Source organism: Capra hircus, chromosome 7 (assembly GCF_001704415.2).
Source record: "Capra hircus breed San Clemente chromosome 7, ASM170441v1, whole genome shotgun sequence".
Lineage (NCBI taxonomy): Eukaryota > Metazoa > Chordata > Mammalia > Artiodactyla > Bovidae > Capra > Capra hircus.
The window spans coordinates 59,812,016-59,827,774 of record NC_030814.1 but is presented as its reverse complement, the minus strand read 5'-3'; the positions used below and the strand labels follow the sequence as shown (position 1 = coordinate 59,827,774).

Sequence of the window (15,759 nt, the reverse complement as noted above, 5' to 3'; positions counted from 1 at the left end):
TGCTATGACTCAGGCCCCAGCTGGCCCTAAAGCAAGAGCACTGGCCCCTCCTACGGACTCAGCCTCACACTGACCCAGGAAAGGCTAGACTTGACAATCTGACTCAGCCTCCCCTGAGTGGGTCCCCTGCCTGGGTGCGTCCCTTTGATCACCTAGGGCACATTAGTGATGGCTTCTGAGAGGACCAAGCCTGGCCATCACATTCAGCTCTGTATATGCAACTCAAGTAAGCCACAAAGTCATAACCCCTCCACAGACTGTTATCCCACCTTAAAAACAGACATGGGGGGGGCGGGGGGGAACCACACCACCACCATAGCAGTCTTTTCCTCTTCCTCCATTTGTGCATATAAGCTTCTGTTTCAGAGAAGTCTAAGAAGATGCAAAAGTGATTCACAGGTATAACATTCTTGTTATGTGATAGAAACTGATTTCCCAAATTCACTGTGGTCCTGGAACCCACCATCTTCGAACTCTCCAGTTGGGGTGTCTCAGACACATAACACAGCACATGCACACATAGCCCTTCAAGTTTGGAGTTAAATTCACAAGGGTACTGGGGTAACCAGGGCTGTTTATATAGGAAGGAATTTAATACCAAGAGTAAGAAGGGATAGTGCCTACTAGACAACCAAGCAGTCCTTCCCTAGGCTACAACCCCGTACCCCGTGGTCCCCACCATCACCCAAGGGAGGGAGCCAGAGGAGTAGCAGGGGCTGGAGACTCGAGGTGCATCCTCAGACTTCTGAGCACAGGAATGGCCTAGCAGGTGGTGGTCCAAAAGGTAGGCAGGGAGGAAGGAAGGGGTATCTTGCCTTTTACCCTCCCTCTTCTCTGGGGTCCAGGCCACTGTGAGGCCTGAGGGAAGTACCCACAGGGACAGGAAGGGTCAGGATGGGGACCTCCAGAGCAGAGAAGGCAGAGGTTGGGCATTACAGCCAGATAACAGGAAGGCGACAACCATTTTATTTTTCCCTGGGACGCTGGCGGCTCCGGGCCTGACGCGTCCCCGAGGCTTTCTTATGCTTCTGGTCCAGCACTTGGGCCATGTAGTTCTCTTGCTGCTTCTGGATCCGGAAGTCAGACATGTGATTCCTGCAACGGAGCCGGCTGGGCGTGGGCTGGGGACAGCCCAGGGTAGGGAGCAGAGGTCTGGCTCCCCACTTCCATCAACCCCCAGCCTGGCCCAGACCCCTCACCTGAAGATCTCTTTCTGCTGGCTGATAACTTGCTGCAACTCCTTAATCTCATTCTCTTTGCCATTAAGTATATCTTCTTGCTTTATAATGTGAGACTCAATTTCTGTGGGGGAGAGAGGCAGGGAGGAGGAGGGGTTCCCATCCCATGGGCTCCTTCCTGAGATAAGGTATTCCCTTGTGGGTCTTTTCAGAACTTGGCTCCCCCCTACCCAGGGGTTGTCCAAGAGTAGCTGCTAATGCCTTTGTAAGGATGAGTTTATTATAGAGTCCTGATGGGGTGGGGGTGTGTGTCAGTGACTTTACAACTCTATTCTGGACCAGGTGGCTCCCCTGTGGGCATGCAAAGGCCCTTGGAGAGAGATGGTCAGCACTGCCTTCAACTCCTGCAGCTCTTTACATATATCACCTCCTTGGTGTGACCCTTCCTAGTCTAAAACTACAACCCTTCACTTCCCAATATTTCCTATCTCATTTTCCTGCTTTATTTCCCTTTTAGCACTTAAATCACACAGACCTCATACTTTTGCTCCTGTCTTCTCCTCTACTAGGATATAAGGTCCACAGGACAAGGATTTTTGTTTTATTCACGGCTTTAACCCTAAGGCCTAAAATAGTACCTGGCACATAGTATTAAATAGATGCACAATACATTTATTTGTGGAATGAATAAACAAGATGTCCCCTGGGAGTTTAAGTCTTAGAAACATCACCTAGTTCAGTCATTGCAAACCACCCACCCACTGAGGGCTAGCAGGATGCCCAGCCCTGTCTTAGGGCTTCAGGTGAGAAGACAGGACCCCAGGGAGATAGTGGTGGCAAAGCTTACCCCCAGATTAAGTGCTCATTAGATGGAAGGATGAGTTTTGTGTCTTGGCTTAAAACCCAATGAGGCTGTAGGGATCTGGGGTTGGTTCATTTACATAATGTCCCTCAGGGAGCCCTGAAAAATTCTGATCCTCCAAGAAGAAAATCCTACAGCGTTTAAAGGCTAGACAAAGATTAACTAGAATGTAAGCTCTGAAAATGCAGAAATGCTGAAGCAGTTAAGGTTTCAGAAGAGAAAATCTGGTAAAAAATTACGGCATATGTTGAACAGGGACATGGGTGAAGGAAACGAAGGAAAACCTGGGCGCACTGGGTCATAGGACCAGTGCTATTTAACCTCCTTCCCCAGGTCAGTCAGTGAATCCAATCTGATTGCTTATGAAGTTCTTATGGGAAAAAAGCATCAGAAATTTGTTTGACTCTTAAAATAAATGAGAGCTATTTAGACTAAATGGCACCCAATGAGACAGTGGTTAGAAAAGACTTTCAGAAGAATAAGGAACTATGTAAGTGTAAAACCAACCTGGAACCACATAAAGGGAGGTGTGGGGAGTTAGAAGTCAGGCCAGGGGGTGGCTCAGGTCACCAGATCTGCTCAGGTGAGGGCTTGTGCCCTTCTGGAGGAATTCAGAACTTTCTGCGGGGAGGCAGCCAGGCTCCTCCCCTATGACTCACACACACTTTCCACAAGCAGACGCAGAACCCTGAGGCCATGGCTGATCTCTAGGAAATGTCCTAGAGGAAGGGCCTCACCACTAGGAGAGAAGCCTACGTTCCTTTTAGGGAAGTGGGGGGAAACCCTGGGAAAAGGGAAGGACTAGGGGAGCAGCATCTTTGGGTATGGAGGCACTGCCTGCCTGTTGGGCTACAGGAGAGGCCATGAGGCCATGAGGTTGCCTTAGACAACCATGAGGCTTGTTAGTCCACCTGGCCAGATCAAGATGGCAGCCTGCTGGCATCTTTCCAGTGAGAGTACTCACCAGGGGAAAGAGAAGGCTGCATTGGTAGGTAGGGGGTGCCCAAGACTCCAGGTGAGGGCCCATCAGGAGAGACCCTGAACCTCTTTTGGGCTTGAACTCTGATCTCCTCAAAATGAACACTGCAGTGAATGACGCAAATGTTGCATATGGAATTCATATCTACTTCTTAAAGTAAGTAAGGGGAGTTTGGCATTCTGGGAAAATGAAAAGGGGTTCTAAGGTCTCAGGACACTGAATAGCTGACTGAAAGTCCCTCAAAACTCAAAGCACCAACTGAGCCAACAAGTGGCCACAGGCACCTGCATAGAGCAGAGGTGAAAACTAATGGCCCACAGACATGTTTTCCTTGGGCCATAAAATACTTTGAACATTTCTGAATTTTTAAATTTAGTGCCAACATGAAAAAGGCAGGAAAGCTTCCATTAGAATGTGCTTGCCAGTTTCTTTTTTAAAGATCTGACTGTACTGGGCCCCTGTTCCCACAGCAGAGGTGCTAGGCCCTTGGGAAGGAGTATGGCTCTCCACATTACCACAGTCCCCATTTCTCCCTGTTGGGTCCCCAACACTCAGACTAAGGGTCAGCTTCCATACAGGACTATTCTTTCCCTGAAAGCAGAGTTATGAGTAAAGTACACTATTTCTATTAGTCACCAAAAGTGGGAAAACAAAAAGGTGGACTAAGAAGGTCGTATGTTTCAAGAAAAATGGGAGCGAGCCCGTTCCTTTATGGCCATGAAGAATATTGTACACCAACCACTTCCCTCATTTCCGTGGCCTGCCTGGTCCCTGAAGGCCTTTGCGAAGGTGTGGCCCGCTTGGGCTGGCCTGTATCCTCAGCCGGGGACAGAAGTTGGGGTGAAACCCTGCCCTGGACACAGGCACTGGGCTGTTAGGGAAGAGCCCATGTAAGCAAGCGTGGGAGGGAGTGCGGGCCTCCCGCCTACCATTGCACTTGGTGATGAGCTGGTCCTTCTTGCTGGACTCCTGCAGGGCTCTGCTCTTGACACTGGAGAGCCTGAGTGGAAAAGATAAGGAAAGGTGGGAAGGCTGATGGGCAGATGGGAGCCCCAGCTCTTCCCCCACTACCAAGGTCCACTCACGCCTTTTCAAAGGCCAGCTTCTCTTTCTCCAGCTGTTTAGACAGCACCTCTACCTCTCCGAGGGCAAACTGCAACTTCTCCTCTTCCTTGGCCAGGAGAACCTTGGTCTTGGCATGGGCTGCTTTCTCTTCCTGCAGGGGCAGCAGCAGTGACCTTATCACCACAAGCCACGCTGAGTCTCCTAGGCCCCCTTAATCAGCCCCCTTTCTCAGACACGCATGTAGAAGGCATGGTACAGGAAGATTCTGTCCTCACTATGGGGGCTGGAGGCGATCAGAGACCAGTCAGTGCTCAAGGACTGCCCAACCACTAGGATCCTGGGAAATGGGGGAAGATGAGAAGCTCACAGAGACTATTACTTACCACCAGCTTTTTCTCCACTGCCTGGAACTCTTCTTTACTGACAAAATTTTCATCCTGGAGAATCATCTGCAACAGAGCCTGGCTCAGGGAGGGCCTGGGTTGTGGTGGGAGGGGTTTCTCTAGGCACCAGGGCCTGGGATAATGGATGATGCCCAGGGTATGTACGATGACACTGGGGCCCAAGAAAGGGAAAGTTCATTCCACAAGATTCACTGATGCTCAACTCTAGGTCCTGCACACAAGGAACAATAAGTCTCATGGAGAAGACACTGTGGGCACCATGAGGTGTGCTATGAAGCCTTTGCCTCAGCCTGGGGAAGGGTCAGAACTGCTTCAAGGGAAGGGATGTCACCATGATATCTGACTGCTAAATATGGGTGGGCCAGAAAAAAAGGATGGAAAAGAGAAGTGTTCCAGATAATGAGAACACACATGTAAAGGCCAGCTGTCAACAGAAAGGCCTGGATACCTTTAGGTAATTCAGTGTTCAGAGCTGCATTTAAACATTGGAGTGAGAAATATATGTGAAGTCAGTTTTATCTATGTCCTCACCTTCTTATCAAGATAAAAAACAAAACAAAAATCATATATCCCACTTGGCCATGATTTTACCATACATGTTCGGGAAATTTGTGGCTCCAGTGCTTTGTCCCAGCTTTGCATTTGATTGACAAGGCAAAAGCAAAGGACATAAAGGAGTTGGAAGCCCTTAAGTTAACGTGTGAAGAGCTTACAGCACTCAGCATGGGGAGGGGATTCCACAATAGAGATGATGTTATAGTTACTCTGTACACACTGAAGTCATCTCCAGTTAGAAATGGGGAAACTGAAGCTCAGTGAATAGGCTGCCATATCTACCAGGCCCTGGACAACCAGGCAAAGAGAGCAGAGAACAACTTGGTTTTCTCTAAAATTTCCGGGTAAATGTTCCTGAGACACAGTCCCTTTTGGGCTCTACCCCGCTACCAGCCAGAACACATCGGGGCCCCGCCTCCTCCAGATGACGCCATTGGCAATGTGGTCTCGGCACGCCCCTGGCACTGGGACAGGGCCTGGCCCCGCCCCCACCACGTAGGCGTCCAGTCAGGCCTCCCCCAGCTCTGGCTGCGTACCACATTCCTCAGTTGGTGGATCAGTTCCTCTTGAGACTCAATCACGTCCCGCAGTTGATCAAAGGCGAGACACACCGACCCTGAGCCCCCCTGCGACCACCCGACGGGCGTCGCCATCTTTCGCCCCCGCCAGCTCGTTGGAAATGGCTGCCGCGGGCTGCTTCACCGCTGACGCCCACCAATGAGAATGCGACGCCACAAAGCACCCTGGCAACCAGGGGCGGGGACTTCCTTTGTTTGCAGGGATGGGGCCCGCCTCTTAAAAGAGTCGCCTTCTTACAGGAGCCGCCTGGGGCGGAAAACCTGCAGCACCGTTAGTACTTTAGGTTTATAGGGAATTTGCACGTTTGTTATATGGTGTCTTTCTTACGCAGTCCTGAGGAGCGGGCAGAGCCCGGTTTAAACTTACTCTAAGGGCTGAGGGGCAGGCAACACTCACGCTGGCCCGTAGCCTTCCCCCAGGACCCATTAAACTACATACAAGACCTTGAAGCAAGAGTGGACAACCCCTGCATGTGTCTTTATCCCACTCTAAACTCTGAATTTCCCGCATAGTATGAGACTAATGTGATCCCTCTTCGAAGCTCTTAGGACCACACTTAGGAGGCCTGAGCTTCCCAATGAAGGAAAGCTCAAAAATAGAAAAGGAAAGTGACTTCATCTAAGATAAGAGTCCTCATATTCTGGGACCAGGCTTTGGGTAACCTGAAGAGTCTGAAGATATTAGAACTGAAATCAGGCATGAAGGAGACTTGTAAAATGGAGGCAAGGAAGAATAAGGTGATTACACATCCCCACCAATCCCCGTTGAGGGTTTGTTTTGAAACCCAAGTAAGATTATGCTTGGGGTAAACCAGAACTAATATTTATCAAGTATTCACTATTTCATGATACTGTTATGCCTTATTAGTATTATTTCATGTGACCATAATAACTGTGAACTTGATTCTAATATCCCCATTTTACAGATAAGAAAATGTAGTTTCTATGAGAATGAATAACCCAGTAAGTCAAGGTCACCCAAGCTATTGAGCTTTGAAACAGGGTTTTGACAGAGGCAGTTTGATTTCAGAGCCCATGTTCTTAACCATGATGCTATGCAGTATTTTGTGAACATAATGGATTCTGAAGTTATGAAATTTGAAACTCCCAAGTAGGAAATGGCTATATTAAAAAGGAATTTGGGAAAATATGTTGTCAATGACCACAAAGGGAAGTTGAAACATCAGGTAAGTCACTTAGGGTGCTCTCCTCAGCTGCCTGGGCATCTCTTTTTGGCTGGATGTTGTGACTGACAAAACATGGTCATTCCTGTGGATCTCCCAGTGGTAGTCCTTGTTTTAGTCTTCCCTTTTTTTCTTTCCTTTTTTATTGTGTCTGTTCTGATGTCCTTGAAGGTAAGGCCACCTCTGTGGATCAATCTCTAAGGTCATAGATGGACCTTTCTGTGATGGAGACGTTCTGCTCTGTCCTCTGCCAGCAGCCACTAGCCTCACATGGCTTGGCAGCACTTGAAATATGGCTAATGTGACTGAGGAGTGCTTTTTAAATATTTAATAAAAATTCTAATTAGTTAAAATTGACATTTAAATAGCCATATGTGGCTAGTGGCTATGGTATTGTATTACCATGGGCCTATAGGGTGTTCTGTGATTTATGTACCTCAGGACAGAGCCCTCTTAGAACTTTGTGTTTCAAAGCGAATGTTCCTCTGAATCACCCTGGACAAAGCTGTACATTGCTCTGGGGCAGCGATCCCTGAGTCTCTCCTCTCTAGGGTCTTTCACGAGGTGCTGCTTGATGTCCCTTGCCACTCAGAGATCACTTCCACCAGCTGCTCTCCATGTTCAGGGCAAAACTCTGGAGTGAAATAGGCTCCCGCAGCCAGTTCCTAGGGGGTGGGAAGTTGTGAGCAAGAGAACCCTGGATCCAGGCCCACGGCATACTAGCACGGACTTGATCCGGGATGGTCCCTCTGGGGACTGCCAAAGACTCCCACTCTGTGTCAACAGACACTACAGGTTCCTCGCCAGCTGGGGCTCAGCAAGGCTCAGGATAACATGACATCACAGATAGCTTTGTGATCCTGCTCCAGGAAGGACTGCCTTTCTTCACAGGGCTGTCATCCTGGTTGATGTTCTGGTTATCTATTGCTCTATTAACAAACCACCCAAAATTAATAGCTTTAAAGTCATTGTGCTCAGAAATCTTCAGCTTGGGCAAAGTTCAATGGTGAAAACTTATTTCTGCTTTATGAGGACCAGGGTTCTTGGTGCCTCTCCACGGGCTGCTTGGGCTCTCTTATAGCATGTGACTGGGTTTAAAAGAAAGCATCAAAGTGATGAAATATTCTGGTGGTCCAGTGGTTAGTTAGGACCCTGCGCTTCCACTGCTGGTGACCTGGGTTTGATCCCTAGTCAGGGAACTAAGATCCTGCAAGCTGAGTCTGCGGCCAATAAACCCTCAAAATGACAAAATGAGAGATGCATTTCTTAAGCTCTGGGCCTAAAAACTGGATTAGTGCCACTTCTGCCCAACCCTATTGGTTCAAGGAACCACAGAGTCCAGATTCAAGCAGAAGGGACACATCCTACCTTTTGATGGGAGTAGTTTCAGAGAATCTGAGCTGCACTTCCAGAGGAAGTCCTGACAGGTGTCATGTCATTTCCTTCCAAGGTTCAGTTCAGATAAAACCAGATTGGAACTTAGTCTAATGGGGGAGACAGATAATAATCAAATAAACACCCCAATAAATCCCAATTTAAGTCATTATTCAAGCAAGAAAAAGAGGAATGAGAGTAATTTAAAAGGAGATTTAGCCCAGCCTGGATGTCAGGGAAGGCTGTAAGGAAAAGATGTTTGAGCTGAATGAAACCTATTAAGGTAACCAGGAAGCACTTAAAGGCGGGCAGGGGCAGGGAGGTGGGAAAGGGTGCCAGAAAGAGGGAAATGTGAATACAAAGTCCCTCGGGAAGAAGGTTGGCAGAGTGTAGTAACTAAAAGGTTAGTATGGAAGAAAAGAAAACAATATACAGGACATGCTAGGATAGAGGCCAGAAACTTGGTAGAGCCTTGTTAAGCATTAGGCCATGCGGAAGACTTTACTGATTCTTATTATGCAAAAGAAAGCTACTGAAATATTTTAAGCAAGAGGGTGTTATGCTGTAATTTATGCTTTGAAAATATGTCTCTGGTTGCAGCAAGGTGTACAGATTGGAGAGGACCCTGAGTAGATGGACAGAGACTACTTACACTTAGGCAACTATTGCAGTGGTTTCTGTCAAAATGGATGGTAGTTTGGGAGTCAGATGGTAGCAGAGGAGACAGAATAGATGGATTTGGGATGTCCTGGAGGTAAAACTGATAGGACTTAACAATGGAAGGGATATGGGGAAAGGGAGCCGAGCTGTTTGGTTTTCTGCTGCTGCTCCTGCTAAGTTGCTTCAGTGTGTCCGACTGTGCGACCCCATAGACGGCAGCCCACTAGGCTCCCCCGTCCCTGGGGTTCTCCAGGCAAGAACACTGGAGTGGGTTGCCGTTTCGTTCTCCAATGCATGAAAGTGAAAGGTGAAAGTGAAGTCGCTCAGTCGTGTCCGACTCCTAGCGACCCCATGGACTGCAGCCTAGCAGGCTCCTCCGTCCATAGGATTTTCCAGGCAAGAGTACTGGAATGGGGTGCCATTGCCTTCTCCGTTCTACTGCTGCAGACTACCACAAAATGTAATGCCTTAAAACAGTAGCCAGTGTATTACTTGCTCAAGATTCTGCAGTTTGAACTGGGCTTGGTATGCAGCTTATTTCTGCTGTGATCATCAGCAGGGGTGGCATAACCAGTTTGGCTCAGATGATACGTGTCTGGGTTCAGTTCTTGCTGCCAGCTCAGTTGTTTGGTTCTCCTCTGGATGGCTTCTCCATGCAGTTAGCTTAGTGGTCTCAGGGTGGTAGGACTTAAATGAAAGCTACTAGTTTTGCCACATTCTATTGGTTAAAGATCAAGGCCAGCCCAGGTCAGAAAGAGGACTACACAAGGTCATGAATATTAGGTGTGATCCATTGGAGGATACCAAATTTAAAAGTCTACCACACAGAGTCTTCTGGGTTTCTGACTTTTTTCTTGGATGGATGGTGGTGCTATTCATGGAAATGGGAGCGTTTCAATGGTGTTGGTTCCATCCCCATTTTTAATCACTGCACTCTGTAAGAAGGATGATTACATTTCAAGTCTCTTTTCCCTCAGAATTGTTTTCATTGATCCTTCATCCTGGATTAAGCCCCATTGTTACAGATTCCTTTGGTCCCCCCTTTGACATTCATCCCACTGGGGAGCATTGTCTAATTGGCCTCCCTGTTAGATGAGAGCTCCAGGAACCGTGGTGCTGGCTTTCACTGTTTCCTGATCTTCATCCCAAAAGCTCAGCCCACCTGGCACATAGTGAGTTCTCCATCTTTGCTGAATTGAGTAATCTTAATCTTTCTTCACATGAAAGGTATTACTATTATATTAACAATGTCCTGTATTTCTAAGCCACGACTAACCTAACAGGACCATGAGGAACAAAACCAGCAAGGAACTGGGGTAACACCTGATGTTCTAAGTAGATTTTATGTGTCTGTTGGTTGTAATAGGCTGTAGCTGCTGATATCCGATGGAAAACAAATACTGAATTGGTGGTGTCACCAATGCTATCTATTGTTCTAAACACCAATAATTCCATTGATGTATGAGGGAACACTGGACCAGAGGTCAAGAGCTCTGGTCTAGTCTAGTCCTAAGTGGCTCCAAGGAGTCAGGCAATATGCAGGACCTAAGAGTGCCATGGGCAAAGGTAAAAGAGCAAAGGAAAAATATAAAGCCATTCTTTTAATATAAAATCATTTAATTTCTTTGTTAAAATACACTCAGTCCAGATGCTGTGGATCAGGTGACCAGATTTTTCAGGATTTTCACTCCATCATAAGCTGATTCCATCTGTGTCAAACCTGGTTCTGGTCACAGAATATTCACATCTTTAATTACAAATACTCAATGTGATGCAAATGATGTAATCAATATCTAACACATAGGTATATAGTTTCTCAGTGGTCACTGCACGAGGTATCAACAATGCAGGCTCAAAAAATAAGATGTATAGTAAGTTGGTCCTTTCCAAAAATATATTAGGACACTAAGCTTACACCTTAAATGAATAAAAAATAAATACTAATTAAGCGCTAGCTCCTATGAGGAACAGTGCATGCAGACAGCGAACTTGCATGTGTGGCCAATTCATAACAGAAAGCTCTAGAATCCCAACAGTGTCTCCTCACAAAGCCAGTCCTGAGTGTGAGGACATAAATGAGAATGACACATAGCTTGGCCAGGCTGCTGGATTCCACATGGGGTTTGGAGTTCAGCATAATTTCTAACAGTTTCCAACAGAAAGAATAGCAATGGTGTTTTCTTACTGGTCACTTTTCCCAAACTGTGAGGCCTAGAGCTGATCAAGGAAGTTCAGAAGCCTTCTAGTTTGAGCAGATGAACCCCAGGGTTGCTAACCTGAGGACACAGATGCCTTCAAATTGTGCTGCCCTTTGTAATGAGATGGGTTTTTATCCCACCCTCCTCACTGCTGATCATGTACTGCAGAAGGCACTTCCATTCTTTTGAGAGCTTCGGTTTCTGCTTGAGCCTCAAGCCCTACTACTTAGCCCCGTCACCAGTCTGCATTCATGCTCATAAAAATAGTCGAGAGCTGCATGCCAAGTTCTGACAGCAAGAATAAGCCACAACTAGAAAGTTTATATATGATAAAACCTTCCAAATGATGTAGGCAAGAGGAAAACGCTTATTTTACCACCATGCAAACAACCCATCTAAAAATGCAACCCAGGAAATTATAGTTTAACAATATTCTGGACAGTACCAAATAGATTAAACTATCCTTCAATCCAAAGCACATACTATCCCCTTGAGGAAAAGCAGATGTGAGTGTTGTTGTCTATTCGGTAATAAATAAAACGGTACCATCAGTGCTATAAAAACAGACAATAGACCTGACATCTAATGAAGTGAGTTAGTATTGCCTCTATTTAGTATCATCACAGATAACTCATCTCTGCCATGAAGTCCATAAAATGTGTGACTACTATTCATGGGCACCTAGAGCAGGGACTTTTAACCTGTCAAGTCAGTTTAATTATGGCCCATTTTCTAGGAGAGGTTGGGGTTGGGGAGAGTAGAGCTTTGATTTTTAAACGTATAGGAAAACAACCTTCTACAGCCCATCTGGCTCACAGGCACATTTTACCATGTAGATCCCTTCAATTACTCCAAGGGGAACAAGGAAGTCCCCCCAAACCCAGAAGATAAGACCTAGTTGGGTGACAAAAACTTGGCCATCTCTGGAGCTGCTGTCCCTCCTTGGAACTGAGCAGGTGTCCACTACCAGCCACCAAAGCCCCACTCTCTACCTCTGCACTCATCTCCTGACCCTGTGGGATGCTCCCAGGTAGAACCATACTAAATACGTCTGCTTAAACAGCTTAAATGGCTCTGCCACTGAAAGAAGAAACTCTACTTTGGAAATGAGTTTTAATGAAGACTCTCCTTGCAACAGGAACTTTTCTTCCATCCTGAAAAACACATGGAGTGTTGACTATAGTCACCTACTGATCCTTCTAGGTTCAGATTCATGATACAATCTGGGCAACTCAATCCTGTAGCTCACCTCCACAGGAAGTCCCAGAACCACACAGCCCATGCGATGGCTTCCCTCTTCCTTGTCACCAGTGGGAAGAGTTGCCTCTTTTTGTTTGGTATGATAAGTGGTGTAGTGAGGTGTGCTGAGTGGATGCAGGACTGCCATAGAAAGGATACCAGGTCCCAGGCTGGGAGGTAGTGCAGGAGGGGCATCCTTGGGAAAGCTTCTGCTTTTACCAATATGGTTAGAATCACCTGAGCAAGGGGGATGTGCACTCACTTTGTACTTGATTATCAGCCTACCATCTAGCTCTGCCACAACCAGTTGTGTGACCCAGGTCAACCATGTAGCCTCTGTGGGCCGATGGTCTCATCCATACCAGGCACTTAACAGACACTGACTACATGAGAAAAGCATCTCCTACCAATGCCAGATCCCGCCAGGCCCCAAGCCACAGACTAAGGGTCTTTCCTCTCTATCTCTAGGTCTGAGCAGCCTGGCTGGGTGGGAATGCCTCCTCTTAGGTCTGACCACTGTACCTCTATGGGGTATAGGGACTCAGCTCAGTGTGATGCTGCAAGGAAAAATGACAAAGAACATTCTCTGGGTTCTATGATGGACTAGGGAAACTGCACTGAACAGCTGAGACTCAGACTTGCTTTTTACCTTCACCCCTGGCCCCTGTTTCTGTGTGTCCATTGAACTGTTTACTCAGTAACTGTTAATTTCTGGGCCCTCTGTAAGAGAGAGGGTTAAGAAAGTAAAAGGAACTGAAATCAGGTAGTTTGCTAATGCCAGTAACTGAACAGAGATTAGGCAAATGGAAAACTGTGGACAACAGTTTGTGTTTCTCTGCATTCCCCTTTGAAAATGGAAAGCTGAGTGGTTACAACAGCTGCATCTGGTGGGGAGGTGACTCTAACAGCAGGAGAGGTATAATTCTCGTTGCACATTGTAAACAACCAATGTTAAGCTGCTTTGGCTAAGCCTAGGAATGACTGGGTATCGAGACTTCACTGAAGAAGGAAGAAAATAGGAATCTGCTCTGGGATGCCGTGAACTACATCTACACCTACCTAGAGGCAGGTAGGTACGGCTCAGGGGGCTGGATCTAATGCTTGGCCGTGAATTTAGATGACCTGCCCCTTGTTCCTGAAGCAAATCCCCAGGAAGGATTCCGTGATGACAAGTCTGGCTCCATGCTGAAGCGCCTCCAACTCTGCCCACCAAACAAATTTAGCAAATTGTGAAATGTTCATCATTTCCTAATTTTGTATTATAAAATGGAATTAGGAACATAAACAGTAACATGTAGCAAAACCCCGAGCCTGCGTAGGACTATCGGCCTTTCAGCCACCTCTGCGTAGGCCAATAAGTTTGGAAAGTTTTTCACAGTTTTCAAGTTTCAGCGATTCTGCTTTCTGTTTCAATCGTTCATCTCTGTATAATCCTGCCAAATTGGTCAACTCCGACTCTGAAAGATAAAAGAGGTAACCAATTCATCAAGAGAGTTGAGCTCCTTTGTTTCACTTCAATACTTCTGGAAGCAAAGCTCCTTTTATTTAATGCTTTTTCTTTCAATTAAGTTTAAGAAAAAAACTCATTTACTCGAGAAACATGTATCAGGAAGCTATATCACACCAGGTGCTGAGGATTAAGGGACACCTGTGATCCTGGAGTCTGACAGTATCTGTGCTCCATTACAAAAGCACCGGACTTAGTTCTTATCAATAGAACATTTGGCACCAGACTTAGGAAACCTGCACGTGTGCAGTAAGAGGAGACTCTGTTTCAAGGCTTTCCTACGAATGGTATTCAAGTGGCAGTTGGGAGAGAATGGAGTCCGATCGCCTGTTCCTGTCATCTGAAACAAAGGCAGCTGCTTCACCCTTCCCGAGTCGCTGGAGCATAACTCACATGCGCTGCTGGACACAGAGCCCTCCTCGGTGGGCCTGCCTGCTCTAGGTGCCCAGGCTGCTGGCTGCATCCTTCATGCCCTCACCACATGGGGGGCCCCTAACTCAAAGGGCAAAGGCAGCTGGATTCTTTTAAAAGTGAAATCATCTGGATCTGGTGACCTCTATCTCCTTGACGAAATATATTTCATTTTCTCCTCACAGTGGAGAAGGTCATTTTATTTTTAACCAGAATATAATCTCTGCTGTCCTCGTGGACTCAGTAGCGGTTTGGCTACCTCTCTTTTTTATTCTTTTGTATAGTTTCAGAGACACTCTGAGGAAGGAATGCCTGAAGAGAACCTCTAGAGACATGATGTGTATTAACAGGAAGGCATGCTTGGAGGGCCTGTGTAGCTTCAACAGCAGACAGCTACTCAGTGTTTAAAGGCCCACACTTGTGAAAATGCTATTTTAATCATTCTTAAATATGCCTATTCATTCTTAATCACCTTGCTGACAGATTTTGTTTTTCTTTGTGAACGAGAGGCACCTGTCTGATTAATCAGCAAACTGACTGGAAACAGGACTTAATACTTAGCCACGGGGAACAATGAGCATTGGTTTCTGAATAAGTCTCTATCAACACAAAATACTGGCATTTCTGCTCACAATGATTCCGTTTACACCAAGTAAGGCCCAAAGTGCAGATTAAGTGCAGGACTTTAGGGTGAGGGGTGGGGATGCATGAAAACCCACCCTCTACAATAGGGGCTCAGAGCCCGGGCCCTGGCCCAGCAGTTGCTTGGCAAGCAGCAAGTCTCCTAGGCTCCAGAACAATGTGCTTTCACCCCGTGGCATGGGGCCTGCATTGCGTGCCAGCCAGAGCTTGCCTTGGCACGGGCATCCTCGCGGGTGATGCAGCTTCGTGGAGGATCATGGGCCGCACCCAAATGAGAGTCCTTGCTGCCTTGTTCCACCCAGAGCTGGGCACTGACTCCACTTGTCTGGCTGCTTTGGCATGTGGGAAACCTGTTCAAGAGGACTCTGTGGTCCTCTGGAGTCACAGCTGCACCAGTATGTAGAGCAGATTCTGTGGCTCAGCTTTTCCTTGAAGTGATTTCCTTAGGGTTTTTTGTTACTGACCTTATCCAAATGTCTCACTGCCTGAAATCTCATTCCAGAAAACATTAACGGCTAGTGATTCTTTCTATTTTCTACACTGACAACCACTGTAATAAGCTGATGAAAGAAAACATATGTGCACATATATGAATGCTTTCTCAAAACATGCTCCAAAGGTTTAGAACCCTGCTCCAGAGCAGTGACCCTGCACAAGGACAGTGTTTCAAGGAACCATGCCCCACACCCCCATGATCATGGCTGGAGAAACTTCTCTCCAGATAGCCACTGAATCCTTTTGTACTTCAATGAACAAAAGCTCAACTCAAAGAATATGTTACTTTTGACAAGTTCTGTTAATATTCAGTACCTTCTAAGGAAAAACAAAATCTCTGGCAGGGGCAGAATCCAGGGAACATTTTTTTCTTCTTTGCATAATGTTTCCCCTGCCCTGAATGCCAGTGTAATAGATGAACCGAGCAT

At 46.7% G+C, this 15,759-nt stretch overlaps 2 protein-coding genes across 3 annotated transcripts in view; both read right to left on the bottom strand.

Moving 5' to 3' along the window:
• Nucleotides 523-5,748, bottom strand: SPATA24 (spermatogenesis associated 24). The gene is made up of 6 exons (XM_005683015.3): nucleotides 5,580-5,748; nucleotides 4,468-4,533; nucleotides 4,105-4,235; nucleotides 3,949-4,019; nucleotides 1,200-1,302; nucleotides 523-1,095 (listed from the first exon to the last, which is right to left on the bottom strand). Exons 1-6 carry the CDS (start codon nucleotides 5,694-5,696, stop codon nucleotides 966-968), a joined length of 618 nt encoding a protein of 205 aa, XP_005683072.1. The 5' UTR covers nucleotides 5,697-5,748; the 3' UTR covers nucleotides 523-965.
• DNAJC18 (DnaJ heat shock protein family (Hsp40) member C18) overlaps nucleotides 10,439-15,759 on the bottom strand; it is a 28,906-nt gene continuing 23,585 nt past the window's right edge. For both annotated transcript variants that reach the window (XM_018050306.1, XM_005683019.3), the window contains one exon: nucleotides 10,439-13,733. In XM_018050306.1, coding sequence (XP_017905795.1) covers nucleotides 13,609-13,733 — 125 coding nt within the window. In that variant the 3' untranslated portion in view covers nucleotides 10,439-13,608. The remainder of the gene's footprint in view (nucleotides 13,734-15,759) is intronic.

Bases quoted from the DNA above. Each gene is read 5' to 3' on its own strand.
- SPATA24 (XM_005683015.3), bottom strand. From the start codon at position 5,696: ATGGCGACGCCCGTCGGGTGGTCGCAGGGGGGCTCAGGGTCGGTGTGT. The intron at 4,534-5,579 runs GTACGCAGCCAG...GCTCTGTTGCAG, and splicing joins TCCACCAACTGAGGAATGTG to ATGATTCTCCAGGATGAAAA. The intron at 1,303-3,948 runs GTAGGCGGGAGG...TCTCCCCCACAG, and splicing joins GCTCATCACCAAGTGCAATG to AAATTGAGTCTCACATTATA.